Genomic DNA, 20,558 nt, shown 5'->3' with positions numbered 1-20,558 from the left:
TTGTTTGCTGGTTTCTTTGTTTGTTATTTTTTTCTCTGTATTTAGAGACGGGGTCTCACCTTGTTGCCCAGGCTGGTCTCCAGCGATCCTTCCGCCTCGGCCTCGCAAAATGCTGGGATTACAGGTATGACCCACTGAGCCCCGACCCCTCTGCGTTTTCATTTGCCCTTTGTTTCTACCCAGGGACCGCCCTCACTCACCTGTGGCCCAAGTATGCTTGAAATGACACAACTACAAGTTGTATCATTGCTCCTTTCCTTGCCTTCTCCCAAACTCCACTACGGATGCATGGAGGACAGGCAATGGGGTCTGACAGGTGCGAGGCTCATCCCAGCCTAGTCAGCACTGGCTCATGTAACCTAGACCACAGGCTATAGCCGGACAGGGCTGGTGGGGTGACCTGCCCAGCTTGGGTCAATCAGGAATTTGTAACAGGCACTCAGAAATCCCACCTACAGTTGGGCAAGGTGGCTCACGCCTGTAATCCCAAGACTTTGGGAGGCCCAGGTGGGCAGATCACGAGGTCAGGAGTTGGAGACCAGCCTGGCCAACGTGGTGAAACCCCGTCTCTACTAAAAATACAAAAAATTAGCTGGGCATGGTGGCGCATGCCTGTAATCTCAGCTACTCGGGGGGCTGAGGCAGGAGAATTGCTTGAACCCCGGAGGCAGAGGTTGCAATGAGCCAAGATCACACCACTGTACTCCAGCCTGGGACCACAGAGCAAGACTCCTGTGTCTCGGAAAAAAAGAAAAACAAAAAAGAAATTCCACCTACAGTCTCCTCACTCTCTAGTGGGTGTTAAAATGAACTTTCCGTAGCCACTTTGGGCAGAGGGAGGATACAGTCTAATCCTGCATGCCCTAGAAGGTCATGCAGGCTGTTCTCTGCACAAGGACACCTTCCCGGGGAGTGAGAGGGCTGAAATCCCTCCCGTGTCCTCGCCTCCAGCTGACTACCTGCCTGGAGAGCGGAGTGCCTCTTGCTGATCCGCACACAAGCCTGCAGGGGCGGGTGGGGGCCCTGGAGCCCAGACAGGCACCAAGCAATCTTGCAGCCCTACACGGTGAGGACAGGGGAACTGGCGGAGTTCCACCTGTTGGCTCCTCTCCCTCCTGACCTTCCCATGGGAATCCTTCCATGAACCGTTGGCACAAAGAAATTGAAGTGGGTTTCTCCATTGCTACCCTCACCATCTAGGACTCCACTGTCCTTTTTTTTTCTGAGACGGAGTTTGGCTCTTGTTGCCCAGGCTGGAGTGCAATGCCGCTATCTCGGCCCACGTAAAGGGCATGGTGGCGTGTACCTTTAGTCCCAGCTACTCGGTAGGCTGAGGTGGGAGAACTGCTTAAACCCAGGAGGTGAATGTTGCAGTGAGCCGAGATTGTGCCACTGCACTCTAGCCTGGGTGACAGAGTGAGACTCTATCTCAAAAACAAAGAAGTTGAAATTATAAAAAAGCTTTAAAAAAAATCACTACAAAATGTGTAGCACAATGGGTTTTTTTTTTTTTTTTTTTTTTTTTTTTGAGACGGAGTCTCACTGTGTCACCCAGGCTAGAGTGCAGTGGTGCAATCTCGGCTTGCTGCAACCTCCGCCTCCTGGGTTCAAGTGATTCTTCTACCTCAGCCTCCCGAGTAGCTGGGACGACAGGCACATGCCACCACACCCAGCTAATTTTTGTATTTTTAGTCGAAACGAGGTTTCACCATATTGGCCAGTTTGGTCTCGAACTCCTGACCTCGTGATCCACCCGCCTCAGCCTCAGAAAGCGCTGGGATTACAGGCGTGAGACACCGCGCCCGGCCAGATTATGGGCCTTAAATTGTTTAACTATGTGGGTGATTGCACAGAAGAATAGTATAAATAACTTTATACTACTTTATACATGGGATAACTTGCTTCAAGTTGTTTCAAAAACCGTTTTTTTGTTTTTGTTTTTGTTTTTGAGACAGAATCTTGCTCTATCACCCAGGCTGGAGTGCCATGGTGCCATCCTGGCTCAGTGCAACCTCTGCCTCCTGGGTTCAAGCGATTCTCCTGCCTCAGCCTTGTGAGTAGTTGGGATTATAGGCGAGGGCACCACCACGCCGACTAATTGTGTTATTTTATTAGAGACGGGGTTGCACTATGTTGGTCAGGCTGGTCTCGAACTCCTGACCTCAAACGATCCACCAGCCTCGGCCTCCCAAAGTGCTGGGATCACAGGTGTGAGCCACCGCGTCCGGCCTCAAAAACCTCTCAATGATTCGCTTGAATATGTGTAAAGTGATGCACAGGCCACCCTGAAGACTCTGGTGGTTTCTACTGAAACTACACATCAGGCCAGGTGCGGTGGCCAGTGCCCAGTGCCCAGAATCCCAGCAAATCCCAGCACTTTGGGAGGCTGAGGTGGATCACCTGAGCCCAGGAATCCCAGACCAGCCTGAGCGACAAAGCGAGACCCATCTCTACAAAAAGTAAAAAATTAGGTGGACGTGGTGGTGGCGTGCGCCTGTAGTCCCAGCTACATGGAAGGCTGAGGCCGGAGGCTGAAGCCCTCGCTAGGGTGGAGAGGTCAAGGCTGTAGATGAGCCCTCATCGCGCCACTGCACTCCAGACTGGGCGACAGAGTGAGACCCTGCCTCAAAAAAAAAAAAAAAAAAAAAAGAAGAAAGAAGAAGGAAGAAGGAAGAAGGAAGGAAGGAAGGAAGGAAGGAAGGAAGGAAGGAAGGGGAGAAGAAGAAGAAGAAGAAAGAAGAAAGAAGAAGAAGAAAGAAGAAGAAGAAGAAGAAGAAGAAGAAGAAGAAGAAGAAGAAGAAGAAGAAGAAGAAGAAGAAGAAGAAGAAGAAGAAAGAAGAAAGAAGAAAGAAGACAACATTACAAATAAAGCTATACATCCACTTCTGCACTTCTGCGTGGACTCGAGCGTTCAAGACGGGCGTGGCAACCCGATGACAGGAAACCCTGCAAGTTCGTGCTCCCAGGAGGCTCTTCCGTAAGGGCCACCAGCCACGGGAAACCACGACCTTGTCCCTCACCAGGAAAAGCTCAGCCTGTGGCTCCGCGAGCGTGGACCGTTCCGTGGCCATGAGCGAGAAGAACCACGGACCCCCGCCAAGAGCTGGGATGGATCTCACGGGCGGGAGGCGGAGGGTACTCGGCCCACCCCAGCGGAGGGCAGCGTGTGGGTCCGTTGAGATAACGCTCCGCGGACTCGATGACTCCTGGAGCAGAGCCCTGGCCGCGCTGCACCGCGGGAGGGAGGAGCTGCGTCTACTGCGGGGCCATGAGAGGGAGGAGCCGGTCCGGGGATGGGGGCGGGGGGGCAGAGACTGGAACCCGCGCAAGCGCGGAAATGCCCACGGCCGCGCCCTCCCGCGCGAACCGCGGCGACACCCGGGCCGCCCTCAGAGGGCACGGATGTCGCGCCGCGCTCCCGGGGTGCTTCAGTTGCGCCCACGGCCGACGCCCGGCAGCGGCGGGCAGGTGCCACGACCTCTGGACGTTTCTCGCCCCTTCTCGGGAATGGAACGCTTAGAGAAGCGCAGGTCCGCACCCAAAACACAAGGCGGCACTGTTGCGTGTGCACCGACGACTCTGCGGCCAGCGCCCCGGCTCTCTTCCCGGGAACGCTTAGGAGCCAGAGAGCGCCGCGCCGCGCCACGCCACGCCACGCCCGGCAGGGCCGCAGCAGCGCGCACGCGACAGGGTGTCGTCCATTGGGCAGCAGGAGCGTCCGCCAAGGGCGAGGGGCGGGAATTCCGTGCAATCTGAGCACGGTCATTGGCGAGGACAGGCGAAGAGGAGGCTGGATAGGCGGGTCGGGGCGGAGCTTCCTGTGGGCGCCTGGAGCCTCCGGGGAGCGACCGAGGCGGAGGTGGGGAGCGAGGCAGCTGTGGGCTCCGGCGGGCAGAGACTAGGTCTGTCCCTCCACGCCCCGCCCCGCCCCACCCCACCCAACCCCGCCGCCGCCGCCGCCTCGGCATCGCCTTCCGAGCCTCCCAGTCCTGGGCCGGCCCTGCGGGACATGCGCCGAGTCCCCTTCCCGTGCAGACCGGCGGTCACTGTCCTCCCCCGGGGACGAGGCGGACAGGCGTCCCCCGAGATCAGGGCCCGGGAAGCCCCGTGAGCCGCTCTCGCCTGGGCGCCGTCGAGGGGCCGCCCCGCCCTTCCCACTCCACTGTGCTCCGAAAGTGCTTCGGGGCGCGTCTGGGGAGTCGTGGGGAAGCAGGGCCGTCCCCACCCGTCCACCCGGCAGCGTCCAGGGATAGGTGGGCAGAGCGGGCGGGCGGGCGGGCGTCCTGGGGGAAGCGGCGTCTGGAGGTGTCTGTGCAGCGTTCCGCGGTGGCGCGCGGTGGGGGTAACAAAGTCTTGCCCGTCCCTTGACAGCGGTGGCCGCCGGGGAGGGAATCCTGCTCTGCTGCGGGCGGTCGTGGGCTGGGGCGCTTCCTGGCCTGTCTCCTGGGGGAGGTAGGAAAGGTGAGCCCCGCAGAGAAGACGGTGGTGGCCAACAGGAGCCATCCCTCGACGTGGGTGCCAACAGGAGCCATCCCTTCAACCGGTCTTCCCGCGGGAGGGTGCCTGGCTGGGAACACCCGCAGGGCTGGTTCCAGCACCCATGGGACCGCTGGGTCCAGCCCAGTGTGTGTCCGGGGAAGACCCGCCTTACCCGCCAACCTTCCCGCACCGGGAGGGTTCCCAGCTGCTGGTGATGCTGCTCAGGCGGCTCCCCACAGCGCCACCACCCACCCCCGGAGCCGGCCGCTGGGTTTGACCCGTCCGCCCGGGTTCCTCTTTGCTGGGCTCCGAGGCCTGGCGGGACTTCCAGTCTCCTCGGTGGCTCTGGCGACCCAGCATCCCTTTGCCCTGGGGTCAGACGGACTCCCAAGGAATTGCGTCCCGGTGGAGAAGACGCTTCCTTCCCTCTCCCTTCCTCTCCTCCGCCCCCTTTTGCTCTCTTGTCCTTGCACTTTGCCTTGTCCGTGTGTCCAGCTCTGTGTGTGTGTGTGTGTGTGTGTGTGACTGACGCGAGCCCTTAGTCACCTCTTGCTACTATTTTTTCCCCATGTTATCACTTGTCTCTTGACTGTGCGGTTTGCGGGTTGTGCTTGGTCACACAGGGGATTTTAGTTTTCGTGTCATCAGAATCTCCAGGCTTTCCTGATGGCTTCTGGGGGTTCTTGTCGGTTTGTTTCCTTCTGGCTCACGCTGTGTCTTGCCCCCTGGACGCTGAGCACCAGTTCCGACTGCTGGGTAACAGACGACTCCACGTTTCGGTCCTTCCCCACCTAGCGCTCCTCTCACCCCCCAGGGTTCTGAGGGACAGGCTCTGGGAGGGCTCTCGGGGAGCCAGGACTGTGGCTCAGGGTCCCTCTCAGGCTGCGGTCAGGTGTCCACTGGGGCCCAGTCATCCTATCTGACTGGGTGGGGAGCCCTCGTGATGATTCTCCCTCTGGAGGCTGCGGCAGGAGACCTCAGTTGCTCCCCACCTGGCCTTCTCCCAGGACTGCTCGGCTTTCCCCGGACCTGCAATCCAATCGAACCAGCAGGAGAGGGCGCCCTAGACCTGGCCACACACTCTTTATGACCTGGCCTCCTAAGTGACTCGCCTCACCTCCGCTGTGGTTTTTATTGGTCTCACAGGTCCACCCTGGAACGTGCTGGAGAGGGCGCCACGCTCAGGGTGGAGGCTGTTCCTGAGTGCTGCAAGTCAGAAGCGCCCTTGGCGCCTGTAGAGCTGTGTGGGCTGCTGGAGACCCCGAGCGGGCCGCCTCAGGAACGTGTCCTTGGTGTCAGCGGGAGCAGCAGGCCACCTCCTGGGGCTGACACTGGCCGCGGTCTGCATTTCTGAGGGCGGGGCGTGCTTTGACATCCTGAAAGGGTTGCAAAACCCATCACAGAGAACCCCAAGAAGGGAGACTCTGCCCCCAAGACCCAGTGTGCCCCGCAGGGTCTGTGCTGTGTGCTCGCTGGCTCTTCATGGAAGCCTTTCCCAGCCCGGGTCGGGGACCCCTGGTCCAACATCCCCAGGAGCCGGCGGGAAGCCCGTTCTGGTCACCACAGCCCCTTTTGCATGGCATGAGTGCCCCATGCCAGCCTGCATGGCATGTGCCTCCCACTTCCAATGCCCTCCTCCCAGGGGCTCATTCCTGCCCCTGCCCCCTCTCTGCCCCAAGTGGGGTGACCTCTCTCTGCAGACAGGGGAGGCCTGTCCTCCCGGCATGCAGCCCTGAAAGGAGAGGGGCCGGGGCAGGGAGGGGGTGTGCCGCGCCATCGTGGTGAAGGCAGAGCAGCTCCTTTGTTCCGTGATGTGTCAGGTTGCCGGATACTGGGCTCCAGGCTCCAGGGGCAGTCCCTGGCCTGGGGGGTGGGATGTGGAGTGCCAGGTGGGTCCCGGAAGGAGCTTTCCACTGGGGCCCCAGGAGGTTGCCCCATCCTTCCCACTGGGACTGGCAGGTGACTTCCTGATGACGCTCTCCGTGGCTCTGAATTTGTCACAGAGGTTCCGTGGGCGATGAGTGCTTTTCCTGTTGGCCGGTGCCGCCTCTGGGCAATGCAGGGACCCTTGATGACAGCTCCTGACCCCTTCCAAAGCCGCCTGGCCCTCCTTGAACCCGACGAGAGCAGGTTGCCGGGCCTTCCCTGAGGAATGTGTTCCTGGCAGGTGGGGACAGCCCCTCCCCCAGGGTGTTGGGTACAGGATCCTGGGGTGCCTCAGGACACGGTCAGGCCCACTGAACCCCCACACTCCTGGGCCACCTGCCCGCTGGCTGTCCTCCGTGACCCTGTCTCCCCTGAGCCAAGGTGCCCGGCCTGGTCCCCCGGGAAGAACAGTGAGGAGGTCTGGCTCTCCCTGCCATGGGGGCCTCGGGGGCCTGGACGGGGACGGTGTCCTCCCTCCCCAGGCTGCCCAGCGCCCTCGCTCAGGGAGTGCTCTCCTAGCGGCCTGTTCGGCAGACGGGCACAGTCACGACAGCAGCCAGACCCTGTCCCGGCCCATGCACCCACCTGGACAGATCGGCGCCCTCCTAGACTTACTGGCTCCATTGAGGGTCCCAAAGGGGCTGCCCCAGAGCACCCTGGGGTCTCCAGACCGCTCGGCCCACAGCAGCTACCAGCAGCCCAGGCAGGACCCAGGGGCTTCCGGGCACAGAGGCGCCGCTCCCTGGCTTGTGAGCCTGGGGCCTCTCCAGCCGTCCCCTGTCGGGGGGGGGCCCTCCACTCCTGCTCTGGATCAAGGTCCTGCCCTCAGGGAGAGCTGGTGCCTTCGGGGGACCGGGCCCTGGTTGCAGTTGGAGAGTGCATCCAGGGATGGTGCTCTTCTTGGCTGCCGCCCTGCCTCCCAGGGGCCTCCCCAGACACCCGGCTGCTGTCAGCTGGGGCTGGGGGGTCCTCTGGCCTAGGGGTCATCCCAGTTTGGGAGTGCCCTTCCCTGGACACTGTGTCCAAGAAGGATACATGCTCGCCCTTTGTGGGGGGCCAGGCACAGGGTGAGGGGACACTCGGCCCCACCACCCCTGTCTCCGGGAGCCCTGGCTGGGTACGGTGCCTCTTCTGAGAGATCCTGCCCGGGACTGGTGCCGCCTGCCTCCCGCACAGTTGGGGACCCTGGCCGGGCACCTCCTGCCAGCCCCCTGCTTCTGTCCTAGCCTCAGCCGGGCCCTGCAAGCTGTCCATGTGCCTGTGACACCCGGTCCCTCTGCGGATGTTTGCAAACACCCCTGCCCCCACAGTGATGTCTGGGGGCCTCTCTGGGCCTTTGTGTGCCGAGTTGAGGGTGGGTGGTGGTGGGGGGTCTTTCCATAGTTGCCTACTTCCTGTCCTCCTCGGCCCCAGGTCCAGGGGTGCCCTGCCTGCTCAGTTTCCAGCCTGAGCCCTTCCTTGAGCTGGCCCAGTCCCCTAAGCTTCTGCAGCAGGTTCCCAGATCCACCCGAGGGACTCCTGGCCAGTGTTCCCAATGGTGTCTGAGTGCTAGACTCAGTCCCTGGCCATAGATTTCGGGGAACCCCGCTCTGAGGGGCCATTGCTTCTGTTTCCTCTCCAGGTCCCCTCCCAGTTGCCTCGGAGAGCGAGGATGGGGCTGTCGGGAGGCAGAAGGGAGGGTTGGGGTGCAGAGGTGTGGCTTAGGGGAGGGAAAGTCAACTGGGCTACCGCCCCTCCCTGCCCTCCCTGGACTCAGTCCAGACATAACCTGCGGGTTGGAGGCCTGTGCACCCTTTATCTCCTAGTAGCCTGGCAGGTCCTCCTGGGTCTTCCTCAGTGTGGCTGGGTCCCCAGACCATAGGCCCCAGCAGGGTAGGGGCCCGTGCTCTGCTCTTGTTTTTGCTCCTACTTGCCCGCCCTTCCCGGGGAGGCCGCTGGCCACGACCATGCCAATCTCTTTCCCTGCTGCCCGCCTGCCTGGGTGGCCTCCAGCTCACCGCCCTGTGAGGCCTGTGGCCTCCCGCCAGGGCTGTCCTCAGGGGCCTGGATCCCCCTAGTTTATCTACCGCCCTTGCTGCCCCACATGTGTCCCTGCAGCCTGGGGATGATCCGGAGGGTTGGGGGATCGGTGCCCTTGGTTCACCCAGCCCAGCCCTAGGGCGGTTCCCCCGGTGGCCCTGCCAGGCATGGGGCTTGGGAGAGGATACGATGGAGCCGGCACAGGGAGGGGGCAGGAGACTCTGGGTGACTCGGGGCAGGAGGGGGTGCCCCAGAGGTTCAGAATCCTGGGCACACAGTGGGCTGAGCGGACAAGTCGCAGCCTCAGGGGGACCTCCCGTCCTCCCCACTGGCACTGGATCTTTCTGGGCCTGGCTCTGCTGCCTCCCACCCCCATTCAGCTGGTGGCTTCTAGATGCTTCCAGAGTGTGCTTGGCCCCTTTGCCTCTATGCCATTGGGCCCAGGGGGAGCAGTAGAGTGGCTGGGGCTGGGGGTGGGACTTCCCCTTTCTGTGTCTTGCTTGCCCCGTGTCTCCCAGTGAGTGGCCGCCCTGAGCCTGGGGCCAGCAGCTCAGCCCCAAGTGGAAGTCAGGCAGGGCTCCTCTGCCGTTTTCCTTTCCTTTATGCCATCAGAGTCAGGAGTGGCCTATCCTCATGAAGCCACAGGTTCTACACCTCTTGCACTCTCTTCTTGAAAGTGGTAGCGGCCCAACAGACACCCTTCCTACCTCCACCGCAGCTGAGGGTCAAGGCAAGGGTCCTTCTTGGCCGGCCTTGGCGCTGTCACCTTTTGGACCTGTCTGGGGTCGAGGTCAAAGGCCTTACCAGGACCACGGGTTCTCGGCCCTGGCCCTGCATTTCCTCTCCACCGTCTCCTTCTCCACTGGCCACCTCAACACCCTCCCAGCCCCCTCTGTTGGTTCTCCTCCCTGGTCTGGCAGGGCCTGGGGGCAGCGGAGGAAAAAAATCCAGTATCTTCTTGGACAGTCCCCAGAGTGGCCTCTTGCTGGGACCTTGGGCAGCTGCTGCCCCCTGCTGTGTGTCTGAGTACTGCTGGAACCCTGCGGGGGACCCCAGATTATTTGGGAGCTTTTGAAAGCGGGGCCACAGTGGTCTCTCAGAGCTCTGGAGAACATTTAAGTGGAGGCCTGGAGGCTCTTGAGGCCCATGGAACCTTCCTAATCCTTCTGGTTCCAGTTGGGGCACCCAGTGCACTTGGGTGTGTCCAGAGTAGTTGGAATCCCTCATGGGGTTCAAAGCCCTGGGGGTTGGACAGATCACAGGATGAGCTTGGCAGAGCTCTGAGGAGCCCTGGAACAGGGAGGGAGTACTCCAAGGCCCACGGAGCCCTGGGGATTGGTGACCAAGCCCAAGTGGGAGGCCTCAGGAATCCAGGGGGAGCTCAGGGAGGTGGTGGGAGCAGAGCCCTGGGGAAGGCCGTGGGCCCTCAGGAGCAGGGAGTCTCTGAGCCCTGGGGTAGGAGTCTTGCAGCCCTTGTCATTCCCTGGGGAAATGGGGTGGGGACTCCGGGAGCCCTCTTCCATCCAGTCTTGGGAGCTCTTTTGGAATGAATGAAAAGGGGCAAGCTACGTTGGGGGTGGCCGCTGTTCCTTCCTTCCCTCTCTTCCCTCACGCCAGACACCACAGGGGTTGCCAAGTACACCCAGCTGCCTCCTCTTTACTCCTCACCTGTAACAGATCCAGGACCTGACCTAAGGCCTAGAAAGCACCATTTCGTCCAGATACCTGGATATCTCTTTTCCCTCCTTGGGATGCCCCAAGCCCAGCTCCACATCCCCCATCTCCCTGACACCGGCTATTACTCCAGAGCTTTGGGATGTCAACCTTGCCTCCACCCCAGGTCCCATATAGGTTCCTGCTAGGCCCCATCTGCCTCTGTCCAGCCACAATCCCAAGTAGTGAGTGCTTCCTGGGGGAACTGGACTTCGGTGAGTTCAGTTCTTCCTGTCAGTGTATTTGGTTTTTATCAGCTGCTGAAACAGGAGGCTGTCACTGCGTCCTTCTAGGGTCCTGGTAGTAGCAACCTGTTTGTTCTGCCCCCCACGTACAGGCTTATTAATGGGACCATTGGGTCCCTAAGGTGGACCTGTGAGGAGGTGGCATCCCCTGCGCATGCCTACCACCTGCCATGGACCATCCAGGTCTCGCCTGCTGCAGGGCCAGCCATCAGTCTGTTGCATTGGGCTTGGGATGGTGAGGGGCAGAGGGCAAGGGCTTGGGGAGTCCACACAGCAAGTGGCTGGGCTCTGGGGATGAGCTAGGTAAGAGGAGCTTATAACAAACAAGAAAGGCTGAAACTGAGTGGTAAGAAAATTAGAAGTGCTTCGCTCTTTTCTGCATGTTTTCAACACACAAGGACCATGCACTATTTTAGGACCAAAAATATACGTGAGGAGAGACTAGGATGCAGCCAAGATAAATGGTCAAGAGTAGCCAGGGAGGGTCCCAGCCCCAGCCCTGCCTCCACGGGTGCATGTGCAGGCACTGCATGGGAGCTGTGCCAAGTGTGGGAGGCTGGGTTGTCCCACTACCTGCAGCAAGGAGCCAAAGGCAAGGGGGACTAATGCCAGCACCCCACCCCTTGCTGGGCCTCTGTTTCCCACCTGCCCGTGTGCAGTGGATGGCAGCCCCTCTGTGCTTTCCCGCCCTCTGCCGGCAGCATAGAGCCAGGCGTGCACAGCAACATGTGGCATTGTGTCTTGGGTTGTTTTTTTTTTAATTATTATTTTTTTGAGACGGAGTCTAGCTGTGTCGCCCAGGCTGGAGTGCAGTGGTGCGATCTAAGCTCACTGCAACCTCCGCCTCCCGGGTTCAAGCGATTCTCCTGTCCCAGCCTCCTGAGTAGCTGTGATTACAGGCATGCACCACCACACCCAGCTAATTTTTTGTATTTTTATTGGAGATGGGGTTTCACCATGTTGGCCAGGATGGTCCCGATCTCTTTACCTTGTGATCTGCCTGCCATGGCCTCCCAAAGTGCTGGGATTACAGGCATGAGCCACCATGCCCGGCCTGTCTTGGGCTTTAGTACCCACTTTCCACTTAAAAAAATATATGTAGACCAGGCACAGTGGCTCACACATGTAATCCCAGCACTTTGGGAGGTTGAGGTGGGTGGACCACGAGGTCAGGAGATCGAGACCATCTTGGCCAACCTGGTGAAACCCCGTCTCTACTAAAATACAAAGCATTAGCCGTGCATGGTGGTGCACACCTGTAGTCCCAGCTACTCGGGAGGCCGAGGGAGGGGAATCCCTTGGACTCAGGAGGCAGAGGTTGCGGTGAGCTGAGATTGTGCCACTGCACTCCAGCCTGGCAACAGCAAGACTGCATCTCAAAAAAATAAAATAATATATATATGTATATACAGGTATATATCTATGTATATGTATGCATATATATGTATATATGTGTGTATATAATATAAACTTTGAGCACAGTGGCTGACACCTGTAATCCCAGCACTTTGGGGGGCCAAGATGGGTGGATCACCTGAGATCAGGAGTTCGAGACCAGCCTGACCAATATGGTGAAACCCCATCTCTACTAAAAATACAAAAATTAGCCAGGTATGGTGGCGTGTGACTGTAGTCCCAGCTACTAGGGAGGCTGAGACAGAATTGCTTGAACCCAGGAGGCAGAGGTTGCAGTGAGCCAAGATGGCGTCATTGCACTCCAGCCTGGGTGACAGAGTGACTCCGTCTCAAAAAAAAAAAATTATATATATGTATATATAGAAGATTATGAAATACATACCCAGGGCAGAAAACCTGGGAGCTAAGTGAGAATATAGGCAGGTGAATTCCATCACCCAGGGATGATGGGGCATTTCAGCCTTTGGAGCTTTTCTCCCATGTTAAACAAGCAGCAGTTCCAGGAGCTGAGAATGATGTGCCAGAGATGCTTCATTTTTTTTCCGTCCCCATGCCCTTGGACACTGGGGTGGACTTCAGCTTTTTCCAGTTAAAACACCCGCAGACTGCTGGTAGCATGCATGCAGCTTTGCCTGAATTTTTTTTTTTTTTTTTGAGACGGAGTCTTGCTCTGTCACCCAGGCTGGAGTGCAGTGGTGCGATCTCGGCTCACTGCAAGCTCCGCCTCCCGGGTTCCCGCCATTCTCCTGCCTCAGCCTCCCGAGTAGCTGGGACTACAGGCGCCCACCACCTCGCCTGGCTACTTTTTTGTATTTTTAGTAGAGACGGGGTTTCACTGTGTTAGCCAGTATGGTCTCAATCTCCTGACCTCGTGATCCGCCCGCCTCGGCCTCCCAAAGTGCTGGGATTACAGGCTTGAGCCACCGCGCCCGGCTGCTTTGCCTGAATTTCTAAGTGGGTTCTCTGTATACGCCTTGTTGTACCACAATTATATGTATAAGCAGTTACAGGTGCTTTGGGGAATGAGTTAGGGAATAAAACTCCCAAACAAAACACAAACATCTCTGGGTAGCATTTGATTCCTATCCCCAGACCAAAGCAAAAATGCGGACCCAACAAAGCCAGATTGCAATCCTCGAGTCCCAAGACGCAGAGGCCCTTGCCATGGGAGCCCAACCCTCTCCTCCAGGAAGAGCCAACGCATTAAAAATAAATGGGGTTTTTATTGTGTGTCCACGAAAACAAAGGGTGGCCTTTGGTTAATCCCCCCCAACAAGATGACAAAAAGGAGGCATGCATGACAACAAGAACCATGTTCTCCTCTGACTGAGCGAGGCCTTGCCCTCCTGGACCCTAAGGGTTACAGGCAAGCAGGGCCAGGAGGCTGCCGAGGAAAGCACACTCAGGCCCCCATGGAGGGCCTGAATCTGCTGCCTCCCTGGTGGGACAAGGCAGGGGAGCAAGCACTACTCTGGGCTAGGCCCAGCGCCCCCCAAGCAAGAACACATAAAAGCCCCTGCCCCTGCCCCCACACCCACCCCCACCCCCACTGCTAAGGCAGTCAGCCAGGACTTCCCCAGAAGACCTGGCTCTGAAGCCCAGACCCTCATGGCTCCCTCTGGAAAGGGTTGCCTTCCTCAGCCTGCATGAAGTAGTAAATGAAAAAGAGGACGATCACAAAGACCAGGAAAAGCAGCAGCTGGCCCCAGAGTGGGACCTGGTGATCCTGGCCCAGCCCAGCCCCAGGAGCATGGTTTTCAGGCCGGATGGCACGGCGGGTGAGCCATGAAGAGGAAGATGATGAGGAGGACATAGAAGAGGTGGAGGAGGAAGTAGGATAATAGGACAGGTCCAGGGAGCTCCTGGAGGCTGAAACAGGGCGGTAGTGCGCGATGCTCTGGTAGGCACTGTCCCGGCCATACATGGGGCGTTCCCTGAGGCAAAAGAGGGGAGCAGGTGGGCCAGGAGCCTGGGTCCAGAACCAGCCCCTGTCCCTGGCCTTCCCCATACATACATACCTATCCTTGCACTCCTCTTCAGAAGACGACAAAAGGTCGTCATCACGTACCTGTAGAAGAGAGTCAAGGTGAGGGAACTGGCTGGCAGGGCCACAATGGCCCTGCCACGTCCCTCTCAAATTTCCCCAGCAGGTCCCCTCTGACCTTTGGTTAAAGGCCAGGGACCCACACCCTCCTGAATGACTCTGGGTGTTCGGCCTTTTATCCATGGGGCCTTGCTACTTGTGCTCATGCCCCAGCATCCCCCTTTGCCCCCAGGACTCTCAGGAAGAGCTGGAGCCTAGATCCCAGACCAGGGTGCAGGACGCATCCTATGTGCTCTAGTCACATAGTTCTGAGGGCTCCCCAAAGTAGGACCCTGACCAAACAGGTGTCTGCTGAGCCAAAGTCTCCCCAGAGGCCCAAGGGCCACCATTTGTACCCAGTGGCCCCCTGGATTTATCCAAACACAGCCGCGATCCCCTAGGTTGTACCCAAGTACAGTATGCCTGCCAGCCAGCTCACCTGGTGGTGGAAAGTGTCAGCATCTGGGAGTGAAGTCACAGACTGGCGGAAGCCCCTGGACGGGCCCGCAGACTCGGGCTCCCCATAAGTCCTGGTAGTGAAGTAGCTCTCTTCATAGTAGTCGTCATTGTAGCCTTGGGAAGGGGGGCAGCGGTAGCAGAGGGGGCATCGGTGTGCCCCGCCTGGCCCGATGGCCCTAATCTGAATCCCATTTCGGGACCTGTGACAGTTTCTCCCTCCTAAGGCTGCTGGAGTGGTTGGGACTGAGGTCTCAGGTCCTCCCTGTGAGCGGGGTCCCTGACGCAGTCGGGTGAAGGTGCCAGCGTGCCCACCCAACCCCTGCCTTACCCTTGCTCTGGTAGAGTAAGGCGTCCTCTTTCTTGGGAAGATCATACATATCTGAATCCCCTGACGTCGAATTCAAGTCTGGATTGAAAGGAGGAGACAGAACTGTTTCCCCCCCCCCACCCCAAGACTTCCCTCCCCTTTCCCCAGTGCCGCTCTCGACCGGCACCCCTGCCACACCCTCGCTACCTCATCCTCCCCGCGTCCCAGGCCGTCCCCACAGGCGAGGCTCTCACCAGAGAAGCGATAAGAGGAGGCAGCGGACGAGCCGGGGGGCGAGAGCCGCCGCCTCTGGGTCTCATACTCGAAGATCTTCTGCTCGTAAAGCCTACGAGTTGATCCTGGCCGGACACGGGGCGGTCAGGGCCGCGGTCCGGGGAAGGGGCGCGGGGAGGGCAGCGGGGAGGTCGCGGGGCGGAGCACGAGGAGGGGGCCCGGAAGGGGTCCCGCCCGCCGCCGCGTACCTACTACAGGCCCGTGCGGGATGTTGTACCGGCGCAGCAAGGCGGTCAGCTCGGTATTTGAAAGATCTGCGTAGTCGTCCATGGCGGGTGTGGGCTCGGGCGGAGGCCTGGCGGCGGCCCGGGCCTACCAAAACCGGCCGAGCAACGGCTGCCTAGGAGCACGGCGGGGGCGGCACGAGTGCATCGGGAGCGGCCGCACTCGCGTCACAGCCGAATCGCTGTCGCGTCACGGCCGCTGGCTCCGCAGGCTGCGCGCGCTGCGCTGGGCGGGACCTAACGGCGGGAGTAGCCGGCACAGACCGGCCGGGCCTTGAGAGCTGGGAGGCTGGGGCCGCGAGCCCAAACGTCATCAACTCACGGATTGGCTAGCGTCAGAGAGGGCGGGCCCCCGGGAGTCAGGGTGGTGGGAACCGGTCTCGCGGTGGGAGCAGGCGGGGCCGCAAGCCCATATGTCACAAACACGGGAATTGGCTAGTGATGGAGGGGGCGGGGGCCCGCGCAGGCGCGGAGCAAAAGGTCTTGCGTTGGGAGCGAGCGGAGCTGAGAGCCCTTACGTCACAAACAGGGGGATTGGCTAGCGATGGAGGAGGCGGGGCCCGCACGGGCGCGGGGCAGAAGGTCTCGCGGTGGGAGCAAGCCGCGCCGCGAGGGGCGCCACACGTCACTAACGCACGGATTGGCTAGCGGCGTAGGCGGTGGGGCCCGCGCGGGAGTCAGGGCAATGCAAACTGGTATCGCAGTGGGAGTAGGCGGGGCTGCGGGCCCAAAAGTCACAAACGCACAGATTGGCTAGCGGCAGGGGGCGGGGCCCGCGCGGGAGTCAGGGCGACACGGCTGGGAGCCAAGACGTCACCCTGTGGCGCGCTTGAGCCAGCCGGGTGAGAGGGATGGGGCCTGCGCGCTAGGGACCCGGGACGTGCGAGCGGGCGAAGTCGGCGCTTGGGGTGGCTCTGGTCCCTAAGTCACTTGGACTTCGCCCGGTCCCTGCACATCCCTGCTCCCCGCCGTCGCCCCCCTTTCCTGGGCCCCAGAGCCTAGGGTTTCCCGGCCGCATCCCGGTCGGCCGCCCCGGCAGCGGACCCTAAGAGAGCGCGGGCCCGGGGCCAGGCACTGCCGGGGGCGCTTTGTGTGCGCATTGCTCGGGAAGCGGCTGCGGGGCAAGGCCCGCGCCTATGGGATCTCCGCAGACCCCCTGCCACGGGCCCTTCTTCCCAGTCTGCAGGGCTCTCGCCCGCGAACATGTGCCTGCTGCTTCCCACCGCCTACCTCTCTGCTTCCCTTCCTCCTCCCTCACTCTACCCGGGAGGAAATGGGGCACTGGGCCAGGAGGCCGCTGGCACTCCAGAAGCAAGCAGCCTTCGAAGGGGCCCGGGCATGCCGACGGGCACGCCAGTGGGCGCGGGCAGAGGGCGCCGTGCGATGCGTACAGAGACAACGTGTGCCCGCCTAATCCTTCATGCCGTTCATTCACCCGGGGCACTGGGGGGAGCTGCAGCGGGGCGTCCTCTCCTGTCGGAATAGTCCCTGAGCGCAGCGTGTCTAGGCAGGGGGCAGACGTCGGTGATGAGCTATGGAAGGCTGCCAAGGCCTGCTCAGGAGCCTGAACTGTGGCTAGGATTCCCAGGGCCTTGATCAGATATGGGCTGTCCCATGGAGAAGGGAAAGGAGGTGACATTCATATCCTTTTTTTTTTTTTTTTTTTTCTTTTTTGAGACAGAGTCTCGCTCTGTCACTCAGGCTGGAGTGCAGTGGTGTGATCTTGGCTCTCTGTAGCTTCCACCTCCCGGGTTCAAGTGATTCTCCTGTCTCAGCCTCCAGAGTAGCTGGGAGTACAGTCACATGCCACCACGCTTGGCTACTTTTTACATTTTTAGTAGAAACGGGATTTCGCCATGTTGGCCAGCCTGGTCTCAAACTCCTGACCTCAAGTGATCAGCCCGGCTCGGCCTCCCAGCAAAGTGCTGGGATTACAGGCATGAGCCACCGCACCTGACTGTGACATTCACATTCTAAACAAAGCCAGCTGAGGGTGTATGGAATCAACTAGTGTGCCCCTCACTGGGTAGGCCCCAAACTGGGAGCATGAAGAGGTGAGGGCTGGTGACAAGGGAAGAAGAGGGGAGGGCTCTGGTTGTGTCCAGAATGACTGAGCCAGCTGGTGAGGGTCACAGACCAGTCATCCATGGAGGTTTGCCCATGGGGTGGGAAGAGGTAGACACCTAGGGGAGTAATGAGGAGATGGGTCTTTGTTTTGACTACACACAAAGATCCTAACAAAGAGGAATCACTGTTGGTAAGGCCCTGCTCTGTGCCCAGCAATGTGGGAGGAAGTATGGGTCCATGAAGACAGTGCCTGGCAGTGTGCAGCAGGAGAGCCTTGGGTAGGGCAGGGGTTTGCACCTCATCTTTCAGAGCTGAGGGGACAGATGGCAGTTTGGACTCTGGGCTGCTCAGAGGCTGCCTCGTGGATTTTTTAGGTTTGACAAAATCAGATTCCCCAGCACCTCTGCAAGCCTTCTGCAATCCTGGCGCATCTCCCAGAGGCCTCTGTGTACTAAGTGCTGCTCCATCCTCCCCCATGCCACCCCTCCCCATACGGATCCAAGCTGTTTCCTTATGAGGTCAAGGAATTCTAGATTTGCCTTCTCCCTAAGGAGCACCCCCCACCCGTTCTGTACCTGCCTCGGCACTCTGCCTTTTATGTCCCACCCCTTTGCCCCACAATCAGGTCCCACCACAGATGGCACCAGGAAGCTGAACTGTGATGGTCCCCCTGCACCCACCCTGTGGGTACCTGGAGCCTAAGTCCAGCCCCATTGCAGTGCAGCTCCACTCCAGACCACTGGAAGCCAGGCAGGCTCCTGAGCAGCAGAGCGTCCATCTTATACAGGGAGAGTCAGGACCCTGTGATTAGGGGAGACTTGTCCAAGAGCCCTGAGTACAGCAATTAATTCATGGAACATTCCCCCACCAGTACCTGGTCCCTGGGGTTGATGACCTGGACAGCCTCAGAGAGTTTCCCGTCAAGGGTAGGGTGGGATTTGCAGTCGTCAGAGGGTCTGGGAAGGGCATGTACAGGAAAATCTGAGGGTCTCCAGGGGATTCTTCCTGGGAAGTGCAGGCAGAGGAGACATCGTGGTGCAACCAATTCTAAGTCAAGAATAAGAAAACTGAGTTGCTCCTTAAGGATGGAATGGCTGGCAAGCAGTATATGTTGTATAACTTACAATCCCAACGTGACTGAGTTATGAGGAAAAAATATCAACATGGAAACATTCCTCAGTATCTATAACAAGTAGATGATTGTTCACTGAGCTGTTAACATTTTATTTTTATTTTTATTATTTTTTTCTGAGACAGAGTCTAGCTCTGTCACCCAGGCTGGAGTGCAGTGGTGCGATCTCAGCTCACTGCAACCTCCGCCTCCTGGGTTCTCACGATTCTCCTGTCTCAACCTCCCGAGTAGCTGGGATTACAGGCGCCTGCAACTATGCCCAGCTAATTTTTGTATTTTTAGTAGAGACCGGGCTTCACTGCATTGGCCAGGCTGGTCTTGAACTCCTGACCTCGTGATCCACCCACCTCGGCCTCCCAAAGTGCTGGGATCCACTGCGCCTGGCCTTTTTTTTTTTTTTTTTTTTTTTGAGACAGAGTCTCACTCTATCACCCAGGCTGGAGTGCAGTGATGTGATCTCGGCTTACAGCAAACTCTGACACTCAGGTTCAAGCGATTCTCCTGCCCCAGCCTCCCAAGTAGCTGGGATTACAGGCACCTACCACTGTGCCTGGCTAGTTTTTATATTTTTAGTAGAGACGGGGTTTCACCATCTTGGCCAGGCTGGTCTTGAACTCCTGACCTCGTGATCCACCCACTTCGGCCTCCCAAAGTGCTGGGATTACAGGCTTGAGCCACCGCGCCCGGCCGCATATTTTTTTTTTATGTTTAATGACAGGGTTTCACTGTGTGACCCAGGCTGGAGTGCAGTGGTGAAATTATAGCTCACATGGCCGGGCGCGGTGGCTCAAGCCTGTAATCCCAGCACTTTGGGAGGCCGAGGCGGGCGGATCACAAGGTCAGGAGATCGAGACCACAGTGAAACCCCGTCTCTACTAAAAATACAAAAAATTAGCCGGGCGCGGTGGCGGGCGCCTGTAGTCCCAGCTACTCAGGAGGCTGAGGCAGGAGAATGGCGGGAACCCGGGAGGCGGAGCTTGCAGTGAGCCGAGATCGCGCCACTGCACTCCAGCCTGGGCAACAGCGTGAGACTCCGTCTCAAAAAAAAAAAAAAAAAAAAAAAGAAATTATAGCTCACTGCAGCCTCAAACTCCCAGGCTTAAACGATCCTCCCACCTCAGCGTCCTGAGCAGCTGAGACTACTGGTGCATGTCACCACACCCAGCTAATTTTTATATTTTTGGTAGAGATAGTGTCTTGCTGTGTTGCCCGGGTTGGTCTCAAACTCCTGGGCTCAAGTGATCCACCTGCCTCAGCTTCCCACAGTGCTAGGATTATAGGCGTGAGCCACCATGCCCAGCCAATGTTTTCTTTAAGATCAGAATCTTCTTAATACTAAACAAACTTAACTTTCGTGTCCCCCTGAGCGGTCCTGTTTCTGCTGCCCACCCCAGGCCAGACCTGGCAGTGCCCGATCCATGGCAGTCAGGCTCATCCCAGGGCTCGGAGACCTGCAGTCCCGTCCTGGGGCCCTGCCTGAGGTAGGCGCCCAGCAAATGCCTGCCACGACCTGTTGCCCCCACCCCAGGAAACACAATCCCGACTTGGGACAGACACCGGGGGGCCGTGACTGTGGGAGGCTCCTTGGAGAAGGTGGCCTTGGGCCTGGGCCTTTCCACCTGGGGTGCGCTTGGCTCCCCCAGACTCAGACACACAGCATCCTTGTGATTGGGCCTACACATGAGCCCTGCAGACCCTGTGGGGGCTGGGGGCGACTCTCCCTGAAGTCCTCCCTCCCCCAGGGCCTGGTGGCCCTCGAGGGTGGTGAGCTTGCTACTGTTGGTGTAGCTGGTTGGAGATTCAGTCTTTGCAGCAGGAATGGAGCCAATTCCAGTTCTCTGCCATCTTCAACGTAGGGAGATGTCATGATCTTCACAAGGAATGACTGGTGTTATAGAAACCTCTGTTCACACTGCAACCTGGAAAAAGTAGACTCAAAGAACTGCTTGTGTTTAGAGGGGGTGTGTGTGTGTCGGGGAGCGGTGCAGGAGTGGAAAGAGAGGGTTCAAATACGGCGGGGATCTTGAGACGCAGCCAAGCAGCCACTACCTCTTTCATGCTCCCTCCACCTGTTCCGGTGCCTGTGGGTGGGCGGGATTCCCTCCTCAGGATAGCCTTGGCTGTGATTCGCAGCACAGCTACCTCGAGGGCCTGAGCTCAGGTTTTTCATCTAGCAAGTGGCTTCCCCAGCAGG

General features: G+C 58.9%; 1 protein-coding gene across 1 annotated transcript; it reads right to left on the bottom strand.

Annotated features, from left to right (window-relative positions):
- Positions 1-13,001: 13,001 nt before the first annotated feature.
- LOC105467949 (emerin) lies at positions 13,002-15,570 on the bottom strand. Its single transcript, XM_011717785.3, has 6 exons — positions 15,130-15,570; positions 14,902-15,006; positions 14,669-14,746; positions 14,321-14,454; positions 13,817-13,866; positions 13,002-13,732 (listed from the first exon to the last, which is right to left on the bottom strand). Exons 1-6 carry the CDS (start codon positions 15,209-15,211, stop codon positions 13,405-13,407), a joined length of 777 nt encoding a protein of 258 aa, XP_011716087.1. The 5' UTR covers positions 15,212-15,570; the 3' UTR covers positions 13,002-13,404.
- Between the last annotated feature and the right edge of the window lie 4,988 nt (positions 15,571-20,558).

The sequence above is a fragment of the Macaca nemestrina genome, chromosome X, assembly GCF_043159975.1.
Source record: "Macaca nemestrina isolate mMacNem1 chromosome X, mMacNem.hap1, whole genome shotgun sequence".
Classification (NCBI taxonomy): Eukaryota; Metazoa; Chordata; class Mammalia; order Primates; family Cercopithecidae; genus Macaca; species Macaca nemestrina.
Note: the sequence above shows the minus strand (reverse complement) of the source record. Positions and strands in the feature narration are given on the sequence as shown.